This window comes from Aquarana catesbeiana, linkage group LG05 (genome assembly GCF_042186555.1).
Source record: "Aquarana catesbeiana isolate 2022-GZ linkage group LG05, ASM4218655v1, whole genome shotgun sequence".
In the NCBI taxonomy this organism is placed as follows: Eukaryota; Metazoa; Chordata; class Amphibia; order Anura; family Ranidae; genus Aquarana; species Aquarana catesbeiana.
Genome location: NC_133328.1, coordinates 562,080,973 through 562,098,592, shown reverse-complemented (window position 1 = coordinate 562,098,592; position 17,620 = coordinate 562,080,973). Strand labels below are relative to the sequence as shown.

Sequence of the window (17,620 nt, the reverse complement as noted above, 5' to 3'; positions counted from 1 at the left end):
CTTTCTCCTTGTGCAGGGTGACTGGTCTTGTCTCTGCCCCCTCCTGTAGTTTTCTGCTGGTGAGCCCGCTGGGTCCCTCCCACAATTGTAAAGGCATTTGGTGCACACTAAGTGATTTTTACAATTTGTGGGTATAGAGGAATCTATAATGAAAACTGTTGTGCTTGGAGTTCAGCTGTAAAGAAGAATTCCAGGTATGGATATTTTTACATTGGTTGCATTGGTGCAGCTGGGACCAATGTAACTATGTAGTGTATATACCATACCTGTGGGATCCCTCTGGAAGCAGGAAATAACTGTAGCAGACACAGCTTTCACTAGCTTCTGGGTCCCACGCTAAACGGCTGCCTTGCTGCATTTTGAACACTGGAATTCGCCCCCTCAGCATAAACGACATTCAAAGTATGTTTTGATTTTCTTCCATAAATTAAAAAAAATGCTCTGATTGGACGAGGTGGAGAGCATGATGTAATTGCCCCATCTCTACACCTTTTCCAATTTAAAAAATGCTTTCCAATCATGGAGAAAAAGCAAAGCGTACTCTGAATGGCACTCGTGCCAGGGGGTCGACTTCTTATGTTACAATGGGGCAGCCGCGTGGTACAGGACCCAGATGCTAGTGGGGATCTTTGGAGTAGCGGTGTCTAATACAGTGATTTCCAGCTTCTAGAGGGCTCCTACAGGTGTGGAATTTACATTGCTGGGCCAATGTAGCTATGTAAAAAATGCCATATCTGGAACTCTTTAACTTTATTAGAATAAACAGATTTCTACATATACACCCACTGCCAACTCCTTACTGCCTTTCACATGGAGATTGACTAGCCACTAATCAGGCTGAAACCTGTTTTCAAAGTTTGAATGTGATTGGTGATACAAAGGTTGGACTTAATGGCTTTGTGTCTTTTTTCAACCTCACTTACTATGTAACTATGTAACTATGATACAATGAGCAGAGGAAACTAAAGGAAGTTATCCAGATCAGGTTTGAGGAAGTGCGCTCCCAGTGACCCTGTGAAGTGCTTCCTGGATACTGGCTACAACAGATTACAGAGCACTCAGGCTAAAGCACACTGTCTGAGGAAGTGTTTGCTGGATAGCATTAGGGGCACAGTGTGGGTAGCACAGTGGTGTACTGGTTAGCACTTTCACCTAACAGCAAAAGGGTCCATGATTCAAATCCCAACCACGACACTACCAGCCTTGAGTTTGCATGTTCTCTCTGTGCTTGCGTGGGTTTCCTCCGGGTTCCTTCCATGCTCCAAAGACATGCTGGTAGGCTAATTGGCCCTAGTATGTGTTTGTATGAATGTGAGTTAGGGACCTTAGATTGTAAGCACTTTGAGGGTAGGGACTGATGTGAATGTACAATGTATATGTAAAGCACTGCATAAATTGACAGTGCTATATAAATACCTGAAATAAATTGATAATAAATAAACACATTGATTACCTTCACTAATTGCCTCCTAACTGTTTAGCTATATTTAACACAAAATCATTTAACAATTATTTCATATTTTTCAGGAATTGTCAGAGGATATGAAGGCCTTTGTGGAGCAGTATGGACAGAACAGTGATGCAAAAATTGGAATAGTGGAGGTACATCTTCTTTATCTGAATAACATTGTATGAGGATGAACTCACTGGGCCAGCAGAAGAACAGGCCATGGAAATATTTCAGTTGCTGTGTGATGAAAGATTGTCTCGGTCTCTTTCTCCTATTGGGCTCCATTCACAAAAGGGTATCTTACCGCATCCAAGTATGCGGTAAGATACCGCACAGTGTTTTGCAAACATTTTTTGGCATTCACTAACAAATGCTACTAAATTCCTGCATGAGTTATTTTATGAATCATGCGATACTTTAGTAGTGAAAGCCTGCGGTAATATACCAGCGGCGGTAGCCGGCGTCTTTAAAACAGGCTGTAAATAGCTGGTTGTTCAGGAGTAGGCAGCCGCCGACATCCATAGAAACCAGTTACTGTCATCGTTGTTAAGGAGTGGGCAGCTGCCGCGTCCTTAACAACTGATGAGTCAGCGGCTGTCAGTGGGGTTCCCCACTTACAGCTAAATATAAAAAAAAAATGCTGGCAATTAAAAATTGAGAAAACATCCGGTGTGGGGTCCCCCTTCCAGTCCATGCCAGGCCCTTCAGGTCTGGTATGGATTTTGAGGGAAACCCCCATGCCGCAATTTAGAAAACAAAATGGTGTGCCCCCCTCCCCCCAAAATCCATGCCAGACTCTTATTCAAGCATGCAGCCCGCAAGCAGCAAGCATTTTCAATAAAACTGGTGATTTTTTTTACAAGGTAGGTCACTGGGTCTTTCCTCAACCCTCCCCAGCTGCTTTGGCCTGGGATGGCATGCAGAATGTGAGAACACATGTGCAGTGTCAATTTGCACATACTGTGCATACTAGGGTGGGTTTAGACAGTGGCTAATTATTCTACCAGCTTGTCTTTGGTGTATGGTGGGATACCAGAGTACGCCTACAAAAACACAGGGAGAACATGCACACTCCATGCAGATAGTGTCTATGGATGCTGCCAGGAGTCTTTCCTTCATCACTATCTGACTGTACAATCTCTGTACAATTTTTTTTATATCTACTAACTATGTGGTGAAAGTGCCTGCCTAGGAGCTTTTAACTTACAGTATATGTAATCTGGAGGACTTTTGCAATACACAATTGTTGGTAAATTCTAAAGCGTTTGTACGGAGATGGTACAATCTAATTGTAAGGAGTATGGGCAGCTTTAGTCTTCCTAGATGGCGTGAAGGCTCTTCTTAAGGGCTAGTGGTCAGAAAAATAGAGGTCTGAGCTTGGCTAGTCAGCTTGCTACCTTTAAAGAGGAAGTAAACCCTGATGGGTTTACTTCCTCTTTGTTTCCCTGCAAAGGTAAAGCATAATAGGCTACTATGCATCGCATAGTAGCCCATTATGTGTCACTTACCTGACACAGGAGCCTGTGATGTCACCGCTGTCCCCTCTGCTACGGAGTGTCCATGTTTTTTCCTGGTATCGTGGCTCCAGCGCTGTGATTGGCCGGAGCCGTGATGACGTCACTCCCGCGCATGCGCACGGGAGCCACCACTAGCGGCACATCACCGTTAGCAGCGGCATGCTCAGTACGCCTGCGCACCGCTGTCTACGGCGGTGCTTGTTTTTTTGCAAATATCTCCTAAACCTACACGATATTTCTTGGACCTACAGGTAAGCCTTAATTTAGGCTTACATGTAGGTCAAAGTGGTCTGTAAGGGTTTACAACCACTTTAATACTAATAATAATATATTTATTAAGGTAATGGTGGTGTTGGCAGTGAAAGGCAAAGTATCCTTTTCCAGTAAAAGGTTAATCAATTGTTTATTTTTTTTCTATATATATATATATACTGTATATTGAAGCTTTTATCTTACAAATGACTTTTACTGACTATTTATTGAGACATCTCTGATAGCGATATTATCAAGTGTTGAACGTTCTTTGTTTTGCCTCTTGTTTGGCTTCCTGCTATGGTAAAGTAAATTCTCTGTTGCCCAGCAATTATCATTTTCTGGTTACTTTGGTGCAGGTGTGGTGTACCTTGGCAAGTTACTATATTGTTTTAGTAGATTGTTTTGAACTAAGCACCTGGTATTGCATATTTACCTTGTTGAGTTAAAAATGATTTCCTTGATTCAGCCTAAAGTGTACCTACTGTATACGTTTACCTATAACCATTAGAGTAGGTAAAACGTTTGTTAGTTTTCCATGTTTTTATGTGTCCCACCAGAGAGATTTTACTTAAAGTGGAAAAAGTGACTCTCCTTTATAGCCAAGGAAGCTGCAAACTTAGCCTCTGTTTGATCTGCAGTTACCATAGTGCTGCACATGTGATTAGTTAATACACCAGTCATTTGATGGCTTGACAGTTCAGTTGAGAGCACCAACAACTGTGACAGTTATCATTCATGACATGCCTTGACTCTAACCATTTTGGGAAAAAGATGGGTTTATTTCCGCAGCTCCAGTCAATAGCTGAGTAAACTGACCAATCAATGTTGCAGAGGTGTTTAAAAGAAGGGAATGAGAAAGTCAGGGAACTGAGCACAGCTGGTAACGATTCTGATTTTCTGATTTAGAAACTCTTGAGATTTTGTTTCTGTTTGTGTCCCCCAATAAGATCCTACCCAGGTGATAGGTGTCAGACAGAACAGGAATTAAAGGAGAAGCACAGCCAAAGCTTGTTTGGCTGTACTTCTCCTGTTGATCGCAGGAGTGCAGTTCATTCTGCACTCCTGTGACCCATTTTCAGCAGACAGTGGGCCGAAGCCCGCTGTCAGCTGACGTCACAGAGATGGTACAGGCTGGGGCAAGATTGCGACAATAAAGTCGGGATCCACCCACAATCCTGGACCATTACCAGGCTCAGTGAGCTGCTAGGAGGCTGAGCCAGCTGCTCCTGCCCTTTCCACAGCCCAGTGCTCTAGTGAGCATGGGAGGGGGGGCAGAGCAGAGAGCCGGTGACTCACAGACATCAGCTCTCTGCTCAGGGAGCTATAAGAACCTAGCAAACACCTATGTTTGATCTCTCGGTTCTCAGTCTAATGCCCTGTACATACGGTCGGACTTTGTTCGGACATTCCGACAACAAAATCCTAGGATTTTTTCAGACGGATGTTGGCTCAAACTTGTCTTGCATACACACGGTCACACAAAGTTGTCGGAAAATCCGATCGTTCTAAACGCGGTGACGTAAAACACGTACGTCGGGACTATAAACGGGGCAGTGGCCAATAGCTTTCATCTCTTTATTTATTCTGAGCATGCGTGGCACTTTGTCCGTCGGATTTGTGTACACACGATCGGAATTTCCGACAACGGATTTTGTTGTCGGAAAATTTTATATCCTGCTCTCAAACTTTGTGTGTCGGAAAATCCGATGGAAAATGTGTGATGGAGCCTACACACGGTCGGAATTTCCAACAACAAGGTCCTATCACTCATTTTCCGTTGGAAAATCTGACTGTGTGTACGGGGCATTAGAGCTGACGAGGGACAGATGCAGCATCAGACCAATGCTGCATCCACCTAGGCAAGCATGATTTAAAAAAATAACAAAAAAAACTGTTTTAAGGGGAAGGAAACACAACAGAGACACCTACTGTAGCAGTTCTAGCTTTGTCTATATGTTTTGTCTCTTTTTACTTTATGTGTAAATTTGAATTAATATTTGAATTTTGAATAGTAAATTTATATATTTTTAAATATTAGAGACTAATTATTCCTCTACGCAAAGCATCCCTCCTAAAGCAGCAGCCATTCATGTTCTGGGTCATACACAATTTCTGATGAAGACGCATCACAGTAGAGCTGAAAAGCATCACTGTCAGTGCCACTAGAACTTGTATCTAGCTGGCTCATGAAATAGGAGGATCTGAGTCCCGTTAACATACTGTAAATATCCAGGATAATACGAAGATATGTATATTATTATTAAAAATGTAACAGAAAGTTAGTAATAAAGTAGAACTTTCCATTTTTTATGATGGCTCGGGAAGATAATTTGTAGGTATGATGTGGCCTATATGTTCTTTAATAAGATGGCATAAGATGGCATATATGTTCTTTAATAAGATGATGTCTAATTATACGTGTAGCCCTACCCCCGTAGGAGCTGCCGAAGTTAGCTAGTACATCCCCAATAGAGTAGAGGCTTCCCGTTCACCTAAGCACAAGTCCACTCACTCCAGCTTCAATAAACAGTCTAGGGGTTTGTCCTTTTGTATTTTATTGCTTGCAGAACTTGTAACAGGAGAGGGATTGGGGCATGGAATACTCCAAAACGCTCAGTAATATTAAGCAGAAAATTGTGTATATAGCATAGTCTAAACCTTCACAGCTGGGGGCCATGAGGTAGTTTCAGATCAGTCTGAGGCCTCAAAGCTGAGGGCCATGAGTGAAGTCTCCTGACATCTGGTAACCCTGCACGACTGCACAGCTATAGGTAGCCAGTGCAGTTTTTGGGTTGCTGCACAGTCAAAAGGGTTAATCAGGGTCTCTTACTCACAAGTCCCCAGGACAGCTACCTCCTCCCAGCTTAATCTGGACATGGTCTAGTGAGTGATCCCCTGGTAGAGAAATCCTGCATTCAGGTTTAGATTAGTCTCAGGTTCCAGCCCTGTCACAGCCAAGACCCAGCATAGTCAGTCCAAAAGGTCTTCGAACCTCCCCTGATGGGGAAAAGAACAGTCTCCCCAGGGCTTCAGGTTATTTACCACCTCCGAGACCACCTTCTGGGCACACCTCCCAAGGGATAGGCCAGAGCATGTTAAATATTCAGGCCAGCTATTTAAATTTCCTGCTCTAAGCTTCTCACAGAAGCAGGGGGAATTAATCAAACTTCCAGGCTGTGAAACCATGAACAGTCTAGAGCAAATGATTACTGCTCGACTGATTACAGAGGGAGCCAAGAAATAGATTTACCTATCATCCTAAACTAGGAAGCTGTAATATACAGTATAATGCAATTAAAAATCAACCATTTACTGAGGTTTTCCAGTTAAACAAAAACCTTCATCATTAAACAGAAAAGGCAAAGACTTTTCATGCTTGGAGAAGTCTGGTTTGCTATGCAGATATTAGTTATTGTTATAGGAGTACCAACTGTAATGATTTTATGAATTATAAAGTGGCTGAGAAGCAATGACTGACAAGCAGCGGTGCCTTATTATATAGGCAGATTAGACCTATACTATCAGATGAGACAGTGAATCCAAATCGATAAATCAATAGGTGCAATTTATTCCATACACTGCAGTGGAAAGATACAACACACAAAGACCTAGCTCATGTGAGCCAAGTCTAAAAGGAAGTATCTCTGTCTTACAAGCATCAAGTTAAACAATTTATAGTCATGAATATGCATTAGATCTAGGCATGTTGGCTGTAATCTAGGTGTGATCATATAGTTAATCCAATCAGAGTTAATTTCTTCTTAATAACAGTTAAATGGGTGTTAACATCATGTGACCGACAGAAAGTGAAACTTTAGACGGAGGACGCCATGACAGTGCTGGCTCAAACTGGTTTGATAAAAAAAGTCTCTTCTTGGAGTTTTTCAGCATTGCATGTGGTCACAGGCTCAGATGTTTAGTTTGTTAGTTTCTCAGAAGTGATTCTTGATAATCTTAGAGGGAAAGATTTAAAAAAATGAGAAGAAAGGGCTCCTCACAGAGGCATTTTAGAAGCAACTCCATCTGGCAACGAGGGATCTTGACAAATGCAATTAAAACTGATTAAATTGAATGGTCTTTCTGAATAGGATTGAAGTATTTGCTACAGTGCATTAGTAGAGCACTTAATGATATAAAGAAGGGTATTTAAATAAGAAAAAAAGAAACAACATTAATACATTGCAACTTACCAGTCCTTACTGTAAATTCTGTAGCTGCATTAGTTTTAATTTTTCAGAAATTTCAGCAAGTACACAAAATACCTATTGTTCTTTCCAAAAATGCAATGTCCTTGTCAGTTAGTTCCTTTGCACAGAACTTGTATATCACAAAATGTTATCTTTTGTAATCTACATATTCCCCCCATTACCTATGTAATGGAGATGAACAAAGTAGAACAAAATTGTGAAGCGCTGCGCAAACTGTTGGCGCTATATAAATCCTGTGTAATAATAGACCAAATCATCACAGCAGCCTAGGGTTCCTCCCTTTGTACATACAGGGAAGTGAGTGTTGCCACTGTAAGGCAGGAAATCTGTAAGACAGGAAATGTGTTAGTTGCAGGATTACCAAGTGAAATTTAAGTGGAATAAACCAGAAAAAAATAAAATGAAAGCAGCAGCCAAATCCTAAAGTGGAACTTCAGTCAATCAGGCAAAAATTTCCTTCTGGCTTCCTACCCCTCCTTCTCCCATCATTGAATGCATTTTTTAAGGTTTTCTGACTTTTTTTGTGCCTAGGTAAGAATGACGTATCACTGTTCTGGATGGTTGAAGCAGTCAGCATGTGATATTTGGCTTGTAATACCACCTTCCAAGACAGATTTCAGATTCTCAAATCATTCTAAATACATCCAGATTGTGAGAATAAATACAGTATAAATCATATATCCCTAATTTGTTGGGACTGTCCCTCTTTTGGAACTAAATCCCTCCTTATATGTCCCTCTTTATTGGTCTGATTTATAGACCTTTGAGATAGATAGATAGATAGATAGATAGATAGATAGATAGATAGATAGATAGATAGATAGATAGATAGATAGATCAGGAACAAAGTCCCCCTGTCCCTCTTTCCTCCTCATTTGTCCCTCATTTTGTTCTGATCTATATAGTTGAATGTAAAATGCATTTGTTTTCTTTCAAAAAGTTTTTCCCGGTGCTAAACCTTTCATCCAGTTTCTAAATTGTTGCATTTGGCAATTTCAAAAGCTAGTGTAAAGGAATGGTAGTGGTGAAAAAAAAGCACTTGTGGGTTTACGTAACATTTTTTGTATCATTGTCCTTTAAGGGGGCCTGGCAGGGGTTGGCAGGGGTTGTGGCAAATATGTATGCCTACATACTTTTGCTAATAGGTGTCCCTCGTTCCCATCTCAAAAAGTTGGGAGGTATGCACAATGCAAAGCCTGGAGTCCATTCAGCCTACCAGTGGGTCCAGATATTGTCAAATGAGGGGTAAAATTATGCAAAAAAAGATTATATGAAAATCAGTATTTGCGTAATCATTCCAGGGTGCTTCTGGAAGGAAGGGACTGAAGTGCAGGTGAGTGAAATCTAAAGGCTTATGCTGTCAGCTGATTTGACCTGCTGTTGTTTTCCCAACCACTGGTTCGCCTGTTGGTAATAATAGACTGTAAAAAAAAAAGTTATGATAAATTATACTGTAGGATAGTTTTGCAGTCTGAAGTAAATATTAATCAAAAAAATGCCCTTGTGCCATCCTTTAAGTATGTATAAAGTATATACAGAAAATATAATGACAGGTTGTATCCTGCATCTGTAATTGCAACTTGGTAATGAGGGTTCTGTAAGTAAACATAAATATGGGTTTTGGGGCTCTATCATTACATAGTTACATAGACAGTAAAGCTGAAAAAAGACAGTTGTCCTTCCAGTTCAACCTGTGTAGGTGTATGTGTATCTGTTTCTATAATGATTTCTTTTTAACATACCCATACTCCCTGCATCCACCACCAATTGTGGGAGAGAGTTCCACATCCTTATTGCCCTAACAGCGAAGAACCCCCCATGCAGTTTAAGGTTAAACCGCTTCTCCTCCAGTCTCATTGTGTGCCCCCGTGTTCTTTTACAATCCCTTTGACTGAATAGTTTATTTCCTATGCTGGGGTCCCCATTGAGATATTTGTAAATCGCTATCATGTCCCCTCTCAAGCGTCTCATCTCCAGCGAGAATAAATTTAGTGTTTGCAGTCGTTCCTCATAATTGAGGTTCTCCAGTCCTCCTATTAGTTTTGTTGCCTTTCTTTGGACTCTCGCCAGCTCCAGCACATCCCTTCGGTGGACTGGTGACCGGAACTGGACAGAAAACTCCAGATGAGGCCTAACCAGGGTTTAATAAAGTGTCAGGATTATAGTTTTATCTCTGAAGTATATCCTTTTTTTTTTATGAATGCTAATATTCTGCCTTCTTTGTTAGCTGGAGCTTGGCACTACATGCTGCTGCTTAACCATTTAAGGACTAGCCTGGTTTTGAAATTTAGGTGTTTACATGTTTAAAACAGGTTTTTTTGCTAGAAAATTACTTAGAACCCCCAAACATTATATATTGTTTTTTTTCTTACACCCTAGAGAATAAAATGGTGGTCATTGCAATACTTTTTTTTCACACTGTATTTGCACAGCGGTCTTACAAGCGCACCTTTTTTGGAAAAAGTTCACTTTTTTGAATAAAAAAATAAGACAACAGTAAAGTTAGTCCAAGTTTTTTTTATATTGTGAAAGATAATGTTACGCCGAGTAAATTGATGCCCAACATGTCACGCTTTAAAATTGCGCCCGCTCGTGGAATGGCGTCAAACGTTTACCCTCAAAAATCTCCATAGGCGACATGCATGTTTTTGCGTTACAGAGGAGGTCTAGGGCTAGAATTATTGCTCTTGCTCTACCGATCACGGCAATACCTCACATGTGTGTTTGTGTTTGACCACCGTTTCCATATGCGAGTGCTACTCACGTATGCATTCGCTTCTGTGCGCGAGTTCCTCAGGACGGGCGCTTTAGAAAAATGTTTTTTTTTTTCTAATTTATTTTACTTGATTTTATTTTAAATATATATATCTATATCTTAAATATGAGATCTGGGGTCAAAAAGTCCTCAGATTTCATATTTGAATTAAAATGCAAAAAAAAAAAAAAAAAATTGTCATTTGAAAAAATTACATTGGAAAAATGTGGCTTTAAGACGCATTGGCGGAAGTGATGTTTTGACGTCGCTTCCGCCCCTCCTATGGTATGGAGATGGGTGGGGGCCATCTTCCCCTCACTCACCTCCATACTACAGTCGTGAAAGGTCCCGATCGCCTCCGCCGCTACCGACGGCTCCGGTGGAAAGCGTGGGAGAGCGGCAGGAGGGGGTGGCACCTCTCCCGCTGCCGATAACGGTGATCCCGTGGTGAATCTGCTGCAGAGACTACCCTTATCATAAACAGAACCGCCGGCTCTAAAGATGGATACCTCAGTTGTGGCAGTAGCTGCTGCCGTTACCGAGATATCCCTCTTCAAACTGATGACGTATATATACATGAGCCGGTCGTTAAGTCTGTCATCTATTAGCACCCCTAGATCCTCCTCCATCCTTGATTCTCCCAGCTGTTCTCCACCTAGTGAATATTTTTCATTTACGTTTTTTGACCCTAAGTGCATTACCTTACATTTCTACACATAAAATCTAATTTGCCTTTGAGGTTGCCTATCCTATCCCACACCCACCTAACAACCCCATCAAATCATTCCCCGCATCTATTACCTTTTATACCACCACCCCCTCTCTTTAGAATGTAAACTGTACGAGCAGGGCCCTCCTGTCCCTTCTGTTTTGTACTGTAATTGTGTTGCCCCCCCCCCTCTACATTGTAAAGTACTGTGTAAACTGTTGGCGCTATATAAATCGTGAATAATAATAATAATAATTTTCCATTTGTCTACCCACTCCTTTATTTAATTCAAGTCATTCTGCAAAATTTTCTATGTCCTGATGAGAGTATATTACTCTGCTTACCTATGTGTCATCCGCATAAACTGAGACTGAACTAGTTATCCCATACTCTATATCATTTATGAATATGTTGAATAGAATTGGTCCCAAGACAGACAGAGCCTTGGGGTAACCCACTTACCACTCCGGACCAGTCTGAGTACATGTTATTTATCACTACCCTTTGGACCCATCCTTGTAACCAGTTTCTTACCCAAGCACAAACCCTATGGTCCAAGCCTGCACACCTCAGCTTGTAAATTAAGCGTTTATGGGGGACGGTATCAAATGCTTTTATAAAGTCTAGATACACCACATCCACAGGCCTCCCCCTGCCATCCAGATGGCAGCTCACTTCCTCATTAACAGATTGGTCTGGCAGGAAAGTCCTCTCATAAACCCATGCTGATTATTACTAATGATATTCTTCTCCTCAGTAAGACTTTAGATATAGTCCCTAATCATCGTCTCCAATAATTTACCCACTATTGATGTTAGGCTGACTGGCCTATAATTCCCAGGAATCTGCCTCTGCCCTTTTTTGAATATTAGTACTATGTTGGCTTTTCTCCAATCAGCTGGTACCAATCCTGTCATTATGTTGTCCACAAAGATCAGGTATAATGGCCTGGCTATATTATTAAGATCTTTTAAAATACAAAATAGCATTTTTTATGTTGTAGAATTTAGAATTTCCCTGTTCATCGGCCGCTAACAGCCTGCAAGCTGAGAATTCCAATGTTCTGCTTTTAGAAGCATCCACTCCACAGGAACATTTTTATAGCGGTGATAGGACTAGTACCGAGGATACAGAGCTTAGTAATAGGTATACCATTTGCACTGCATGCTCGGTTTAGGTGCTTCCAGTACCAAGATGAGTGTGTATATCAGAATCTCTGCGCTAACCCAAAATGATTTGCGCCAAAATGGTGCTGCAACTAAAAATAGCCTGAATATTCAGCTAATAGATATGTGTAACAGATAAAGTGCGCAACCATATAATATAACTCCCTTAATAAGAAAGGGATTTGAAACAAATGTAATTAAAAAACATATGATTTAAGCACAGTAATAACGTTTAAAATAATATTGAAGCACATTCACAGGATCACTCTGTTATTCTTTTCATGAAAAACAATCACTCAGCGCCGCTTACCAGAGTTGTTGGATCTCAAGTTATAGAGATCAAAAAGGCTCACAGGGGGAATGCACATCCACAAGCTCATCCAATACAGGGATCCTCTCTCCTAAAGCGGGCTATCCGATGATATGATATTCCTCACAGCCAAGGCAACAACCTTCTCCAGGTGATCGCCAACAGAGGGATATTCATTTGTGCTCATAAGTTTACATACCTTGGCAGAATTTATGATTTCTTGGCCATTTTTCAGAATTTGAATGATAACACAAAAACTTTTCTTTCACTCATGGTTAGTGTTTGGCTAAAGCCATTTATTATCAATCAACTGTGTTTACTCTTTTTAAATCATAATCACAACAGAAACTAACCAAATGACCCTGATAAAAAGTTTACATACCCTGATGATTTTGGCCTGGTAACATGCACACAAGTTGACACAAAGGGGTTTGAATGGCTATTAAAGGTAACCCTCCTCATCTGTGATCTGTTTTCTTGTAATTAGTGTGTGTGTGTGTATAAAAGGTCAATGATCTTCTGAACTCCTGACAGACCCTTGCATCTTTCATCCAGTGATGCACTGACGCTTCTGGATTCTGAGTCATGGGGAAAGCAAAAGAATTGTCAAAGGATCTGCGGGAAAAGGTAGTTGAACTGTATAAAACAGGGCACAGGTTGGCAGGCGACCAGAGAGGTGCTGGAAGGATGTCAGATGAACAGCAAGCAGAGCCAGGCCCCTCTCATCCAGGTTGGAACGTGGTACACCGCGTGGTAGGCCTCAATCCCCCTCTAACAGCGACGGGATTGTGGCCATGTGAGGAGATCCAGGAAACAAAGAGCCTTGGGCCTAGGCCACCCTGTACTTTTATAGTCTCTCCCACAATTTTCTTGACTCTCTGCAGTGCAGCCTGGGATTTGCAGTCCTGTCACCTTAAAAGTCAGTTAGGCTGCTTTATGCTGGGACTTCATATCCCATAGTTCCTTTCTCCTCCTACAGTCTTCCCTTGATTGGCTGAGTTAATTCTGCCAATGAATAATTAGGGGAAAGGGCAGAGTAGCCTGTCTCTCTTGTGTCATGTCATTGAGAAGAAAAGGAGGGATGGGTGAAATCACTCTTGCAGAAATGAGAGCCATGGTCCTGTTTAATGAGAGTCCTGGTCAGCTTGGCACGGTAATCCTGATGCAGCAGCCGTACATATGATATGTAATTTATGATATAAGAGTGCAGTTTCTTTGCTTCTTTTCACATTTTAGGTGTTTTTTACACTTTACAACACGCAGCTCTTAATTGTAGTTTATTTGTTCTTTGATCATTAATTTGTGTGGGTTTTGAACCTATTGGCTCCTATATTTTCTTTCACTTCTGCAAAGAAACCAATCAGCTTCTAAGCTCAGCTTTTTCAATTAGGCTTTGGCAATAAAACCTGGAAGCTGATTGGTTTCTATGCAGAAGTGAGCCTGATCTTGTACTCAGATTTAGTACATAAACCCCACTATGTAGCTCGGGGCCAATAAAAAAGGACAGCAGGAACAGACCACGTTGTGTAATCCTATTTAAAAACAACTGTTTTAATAAAAGAAATGTATTCATAATAGGTAGGACACGCTTGGCCTATGACATCATCATGCCCATTGGTGTGCAGCGGTGATCCTTTACTATCCTTATGAGATGATTTTCACTTTGTGTTTTGCACATATATTTGCATACCTCCCAACTTTTTGAGATGGGACACCTATTAGCAAAAGTATGTAGGCATAGGACACCCCCCTTATTGTGTATATGTGTGTATATAGTATACCTATTGTGTATACGTTTTTTTTCCGTCAGACTGTTAGTATGCTGTTCTATTTAATTTAGAATTTCTTTCTTGGTTTATAACCATATGGACCTGCCTTTCTCAACTTTTGAAATAATTCTCAGGTCTCAGGAAACTCCTGCCAAAACCAATTTATCCAGTGTCAGTGGTAGAAATGCCCCTTGCTTTGGTGGCCAGTAGGAAGAATGACCCCCTCCCTAAAGTGATGATCAGAATGCCACCCTCACAATAAACCAAAAATATCATTGGTGTCATGCAGCTGGCCATGACAAGTGTAACTGGCTCCAGAACTATGCAAGCACCATTAGGTAGGAGGTCTCTCAGCAACAGCTCAGGAAACATCCTAGAAACCTCTGGAGGAAACCTGGTTGAAAATGGCTGATCTAAATTCTTCATCTTTGAGAAATTAATGGGCTGGCTTCTATGAACACGTGCTTTACATTTGTTCCAGTCTTCTTTGAACAAGTTTTGTTAATCAGATCCAGCATTTACAAAGCCAGGTGGAGTGTTCAGTGTCGGGTGGTTGCTAAACAGTGATTGAAAGGGGCGATATTGGTAAAAATTAATTAAAATAGATTATTGTAGGAAATATATCTATTTTGGTATGTATATTCTAAGAGAAGATAATAAAGTTTATTATATGGGTGTATTTTTGTGTTGGATAACTGAGGAAAAACCACAAGCGCCATACTAAATGTAGCATATATGGATATTTAATGTGAATAAAAAAGACTGTTATTCGCAAGAGTAAGAACATCATGGGCATTGAGCACTGTAATTCACAAACATCACTGGTGCGGGGCATCAGGATGGCTTCTGCAGATGGGTTCTCGGAGGGATGTCCGTGGATTCCTGCGCTTCCTGAAGCTGTGGAATGCACAGCATGCCGATCGTGACGACACTTCCCAGATGTGATATAATGACGTTGGGCAACACTTTTGCGGAGCATGCGCTCCTTCTTTAGGTCTGAATCACAGTGCTCAATGCCTACGATGTTCTTACTCTTGTGAGTAAAAGTCTTTTTATTCACATTAAATATCCATACACTTAGTATGGTGTTTGTGCTTTTTCCTCAGTTGTCCCTTTGGGCTGCTTCTTGCTTTCACACTGAGCTGCCAGTCAAGTAAGCCCACCTATGGACTTTTGATGGACATTATGGACTATCTATCAGGCCCTGATAGGGTTTATCAATATTGATCCCATTGAGAACAGCAGGCTCACACTAGCACTTTGCGCCAATATTACATTTTTTTGTATTTGTAGAACTAGTCTTAGAAATGTCCCCTCCCCCCTCCTGCTACCTATATCGCTTAACCTGTGTGTATACTTCCCTAATTTTAGCCTGCTTCAGTCCGGTAAAGCAATCCCCTGTGTTAGTGAGCCCGGCTTCAGGGTAGAGGAGGGAGTGCTCGACAACGCTTGGGAATTCCAGGAGCCGTGACGTTACTCATGCGTCATGTCCAAGCTGCTGTCGGTGCTCCCTTCTTCTCCCCGCTGCCGCCATTTACTAACACAAGGGATCACATAACCAGACTGGAGAGGACTAAAAATAGGTAAACACACACATCTTTTTTTATACAGGTTAGGAAGGATAGGTGGTTAGGGACATTTTCAAGAATAGTTAGACTTAGGCTTTTCTTCCACTTTAACTTGATTAAAACATTAACTTGTCAGACAGCAAAACAAGCCTTAGTTTAATGTGATTTTGCAGAGGTAGTCCCAATCGTATTTGCTGCATTTAAATACTTAGAAAGTTGCATCATTTTTTTGATGTTGTGTATATTTTTAGGAAGAAATATCCTTTATTGTACATATAGATATATATTTTAATATAATATTATCTACTTAATGCATGTCTTGTATTTTTACTCTTGGAGCTTTTGATGATATATATATATATATATATATATATATATATATATATATATATATATATATGTGCAAAGAATGAACACATACAATGAGATACCTGTCAGGGCTCATGCATAATGCAATTTCTGACATTACAAATGTCACCCCATACATATCACAGCTATGACATGGTCCAATGCTAGCAAGTAATCTTACTGACTAAGATAAAGCATATATTATTACTCATCTTAAGATCAAAATAGGTGACTAAATAATGTGCTTAAAGGAGTAGACGCTAGCATGCACTGGAATCAGGAATCAAACACATTTTGAAAATATTGCTATTTTCAGAATTACTGTTTGCACTATTATGTGACCCTGTCACTACAGGATCAAAACAGAAAAAGGCATACCTATTAAAAGAAGAAGAACTATACTTACCTTTCTGGTTGCACATGTCTTGCAATGCGACCACAATGCTGATGCACTTCCAGGTGTGTGAATACCTGTTTCCCTCATCACATACAGTTGTTTCTCCCGCCAGCTTATACACTACTACAGGAGACACGAGCCAGCAGGAAGAACCACTGTGTGTGATGGTGGAAACAGGAATTCAACCCATCCGACTGATCAGCTACTTGGAGTTGCAGGGAAGCAGCATTGTGATGGCATTTCTAGGCACCTGCTGCCAGAAAGGTAAGTATCGGGCTAGGTTCACACTTGTGCGGGCGGTTAGTGTTGCGGAACAGCGTGTAAATCACACCTGTTTCCTCATCCGAAACCACCCGCAGCCAAACTGTGCTGCTCCTTTGCAGATATGTGGGGTTCCCATTCATTCTTAATGTCACCCCCACACATCTGAAAACGCAGTGGTGGGAAAATCCGCATGCTGCAGTCCTGTTTAGGTCCAGAAAAATGGAAGCAGTAATTTTCCTTTTTTTTTTCCCAGACATGGACAGACTCGGAGGTAAAACGGACACAAATCTGTTTACATCAGCCTGCCCATAGAAGCACATGGAGTTTCTGATCAGGTCTGCCTGAAAAAACTGACAGGTTAGGGTTGCCACCTCATCCCTTTAAAACCGAACACATACCAATTACACAGGTTCTGTGGCCGATTAAACACACTTGGCGCCTTATCTGCATTCTATTAGCCTCAGAAACTGTGTAATTCATATGTGTTTGGGTTTAAAGGGATAAGATGGCAACCCTATGAGAGGTGGACCTGATCAGGAAAGCTTGTGTGAAAGGACCCTAACCGAACCTTCAATTATGTAAATCCATTCAGGGTTCATAAAGGCAAAGTATTTGCAAAGGCTTACTGTTTGTTTTGTTTGTAAACCAATCTCTGACATTAGTCTGCAGGGTAGGAATGCCATTATTCTTGTTCACATGTGTGCGACTGCGGTTTCCAGCCTGGAGTCCGGTGGACCCAGGATTCAGGTGCGAATTTTTGCCTGAACTTGCACCTGAACCGGACCCAAAAACGCACAGGACCCTTTATGAAACAGCACCACGGCTGCTCCCGGACATTTGTGAACCGGCTCCATTGAGAGCCAGTCACATTCACATGTCATGCTAATTGGATGCGGTTTAAAAT

At 41.2% G+C, this 17,620-nt stretch overlaps 1 protein-coding gene across 1 annotated transcript in view; it reads left to right on the top strand.

The window, feature by feature from the left end:
• Positions 1 to 17,620, top strand: part of CALB1 (calbindin 1) — an 88,625-nt gene that overhangs the window by 7,424 nt on the left and 63,581 nt on the right. The window contains 1 exon segment of the mRNA XM_073631929.1: positions 1,528 to 1,602. Coding sequence (XP_073488030.1) covers positions 1,528 to 1,602 — 75 coding nt within the window.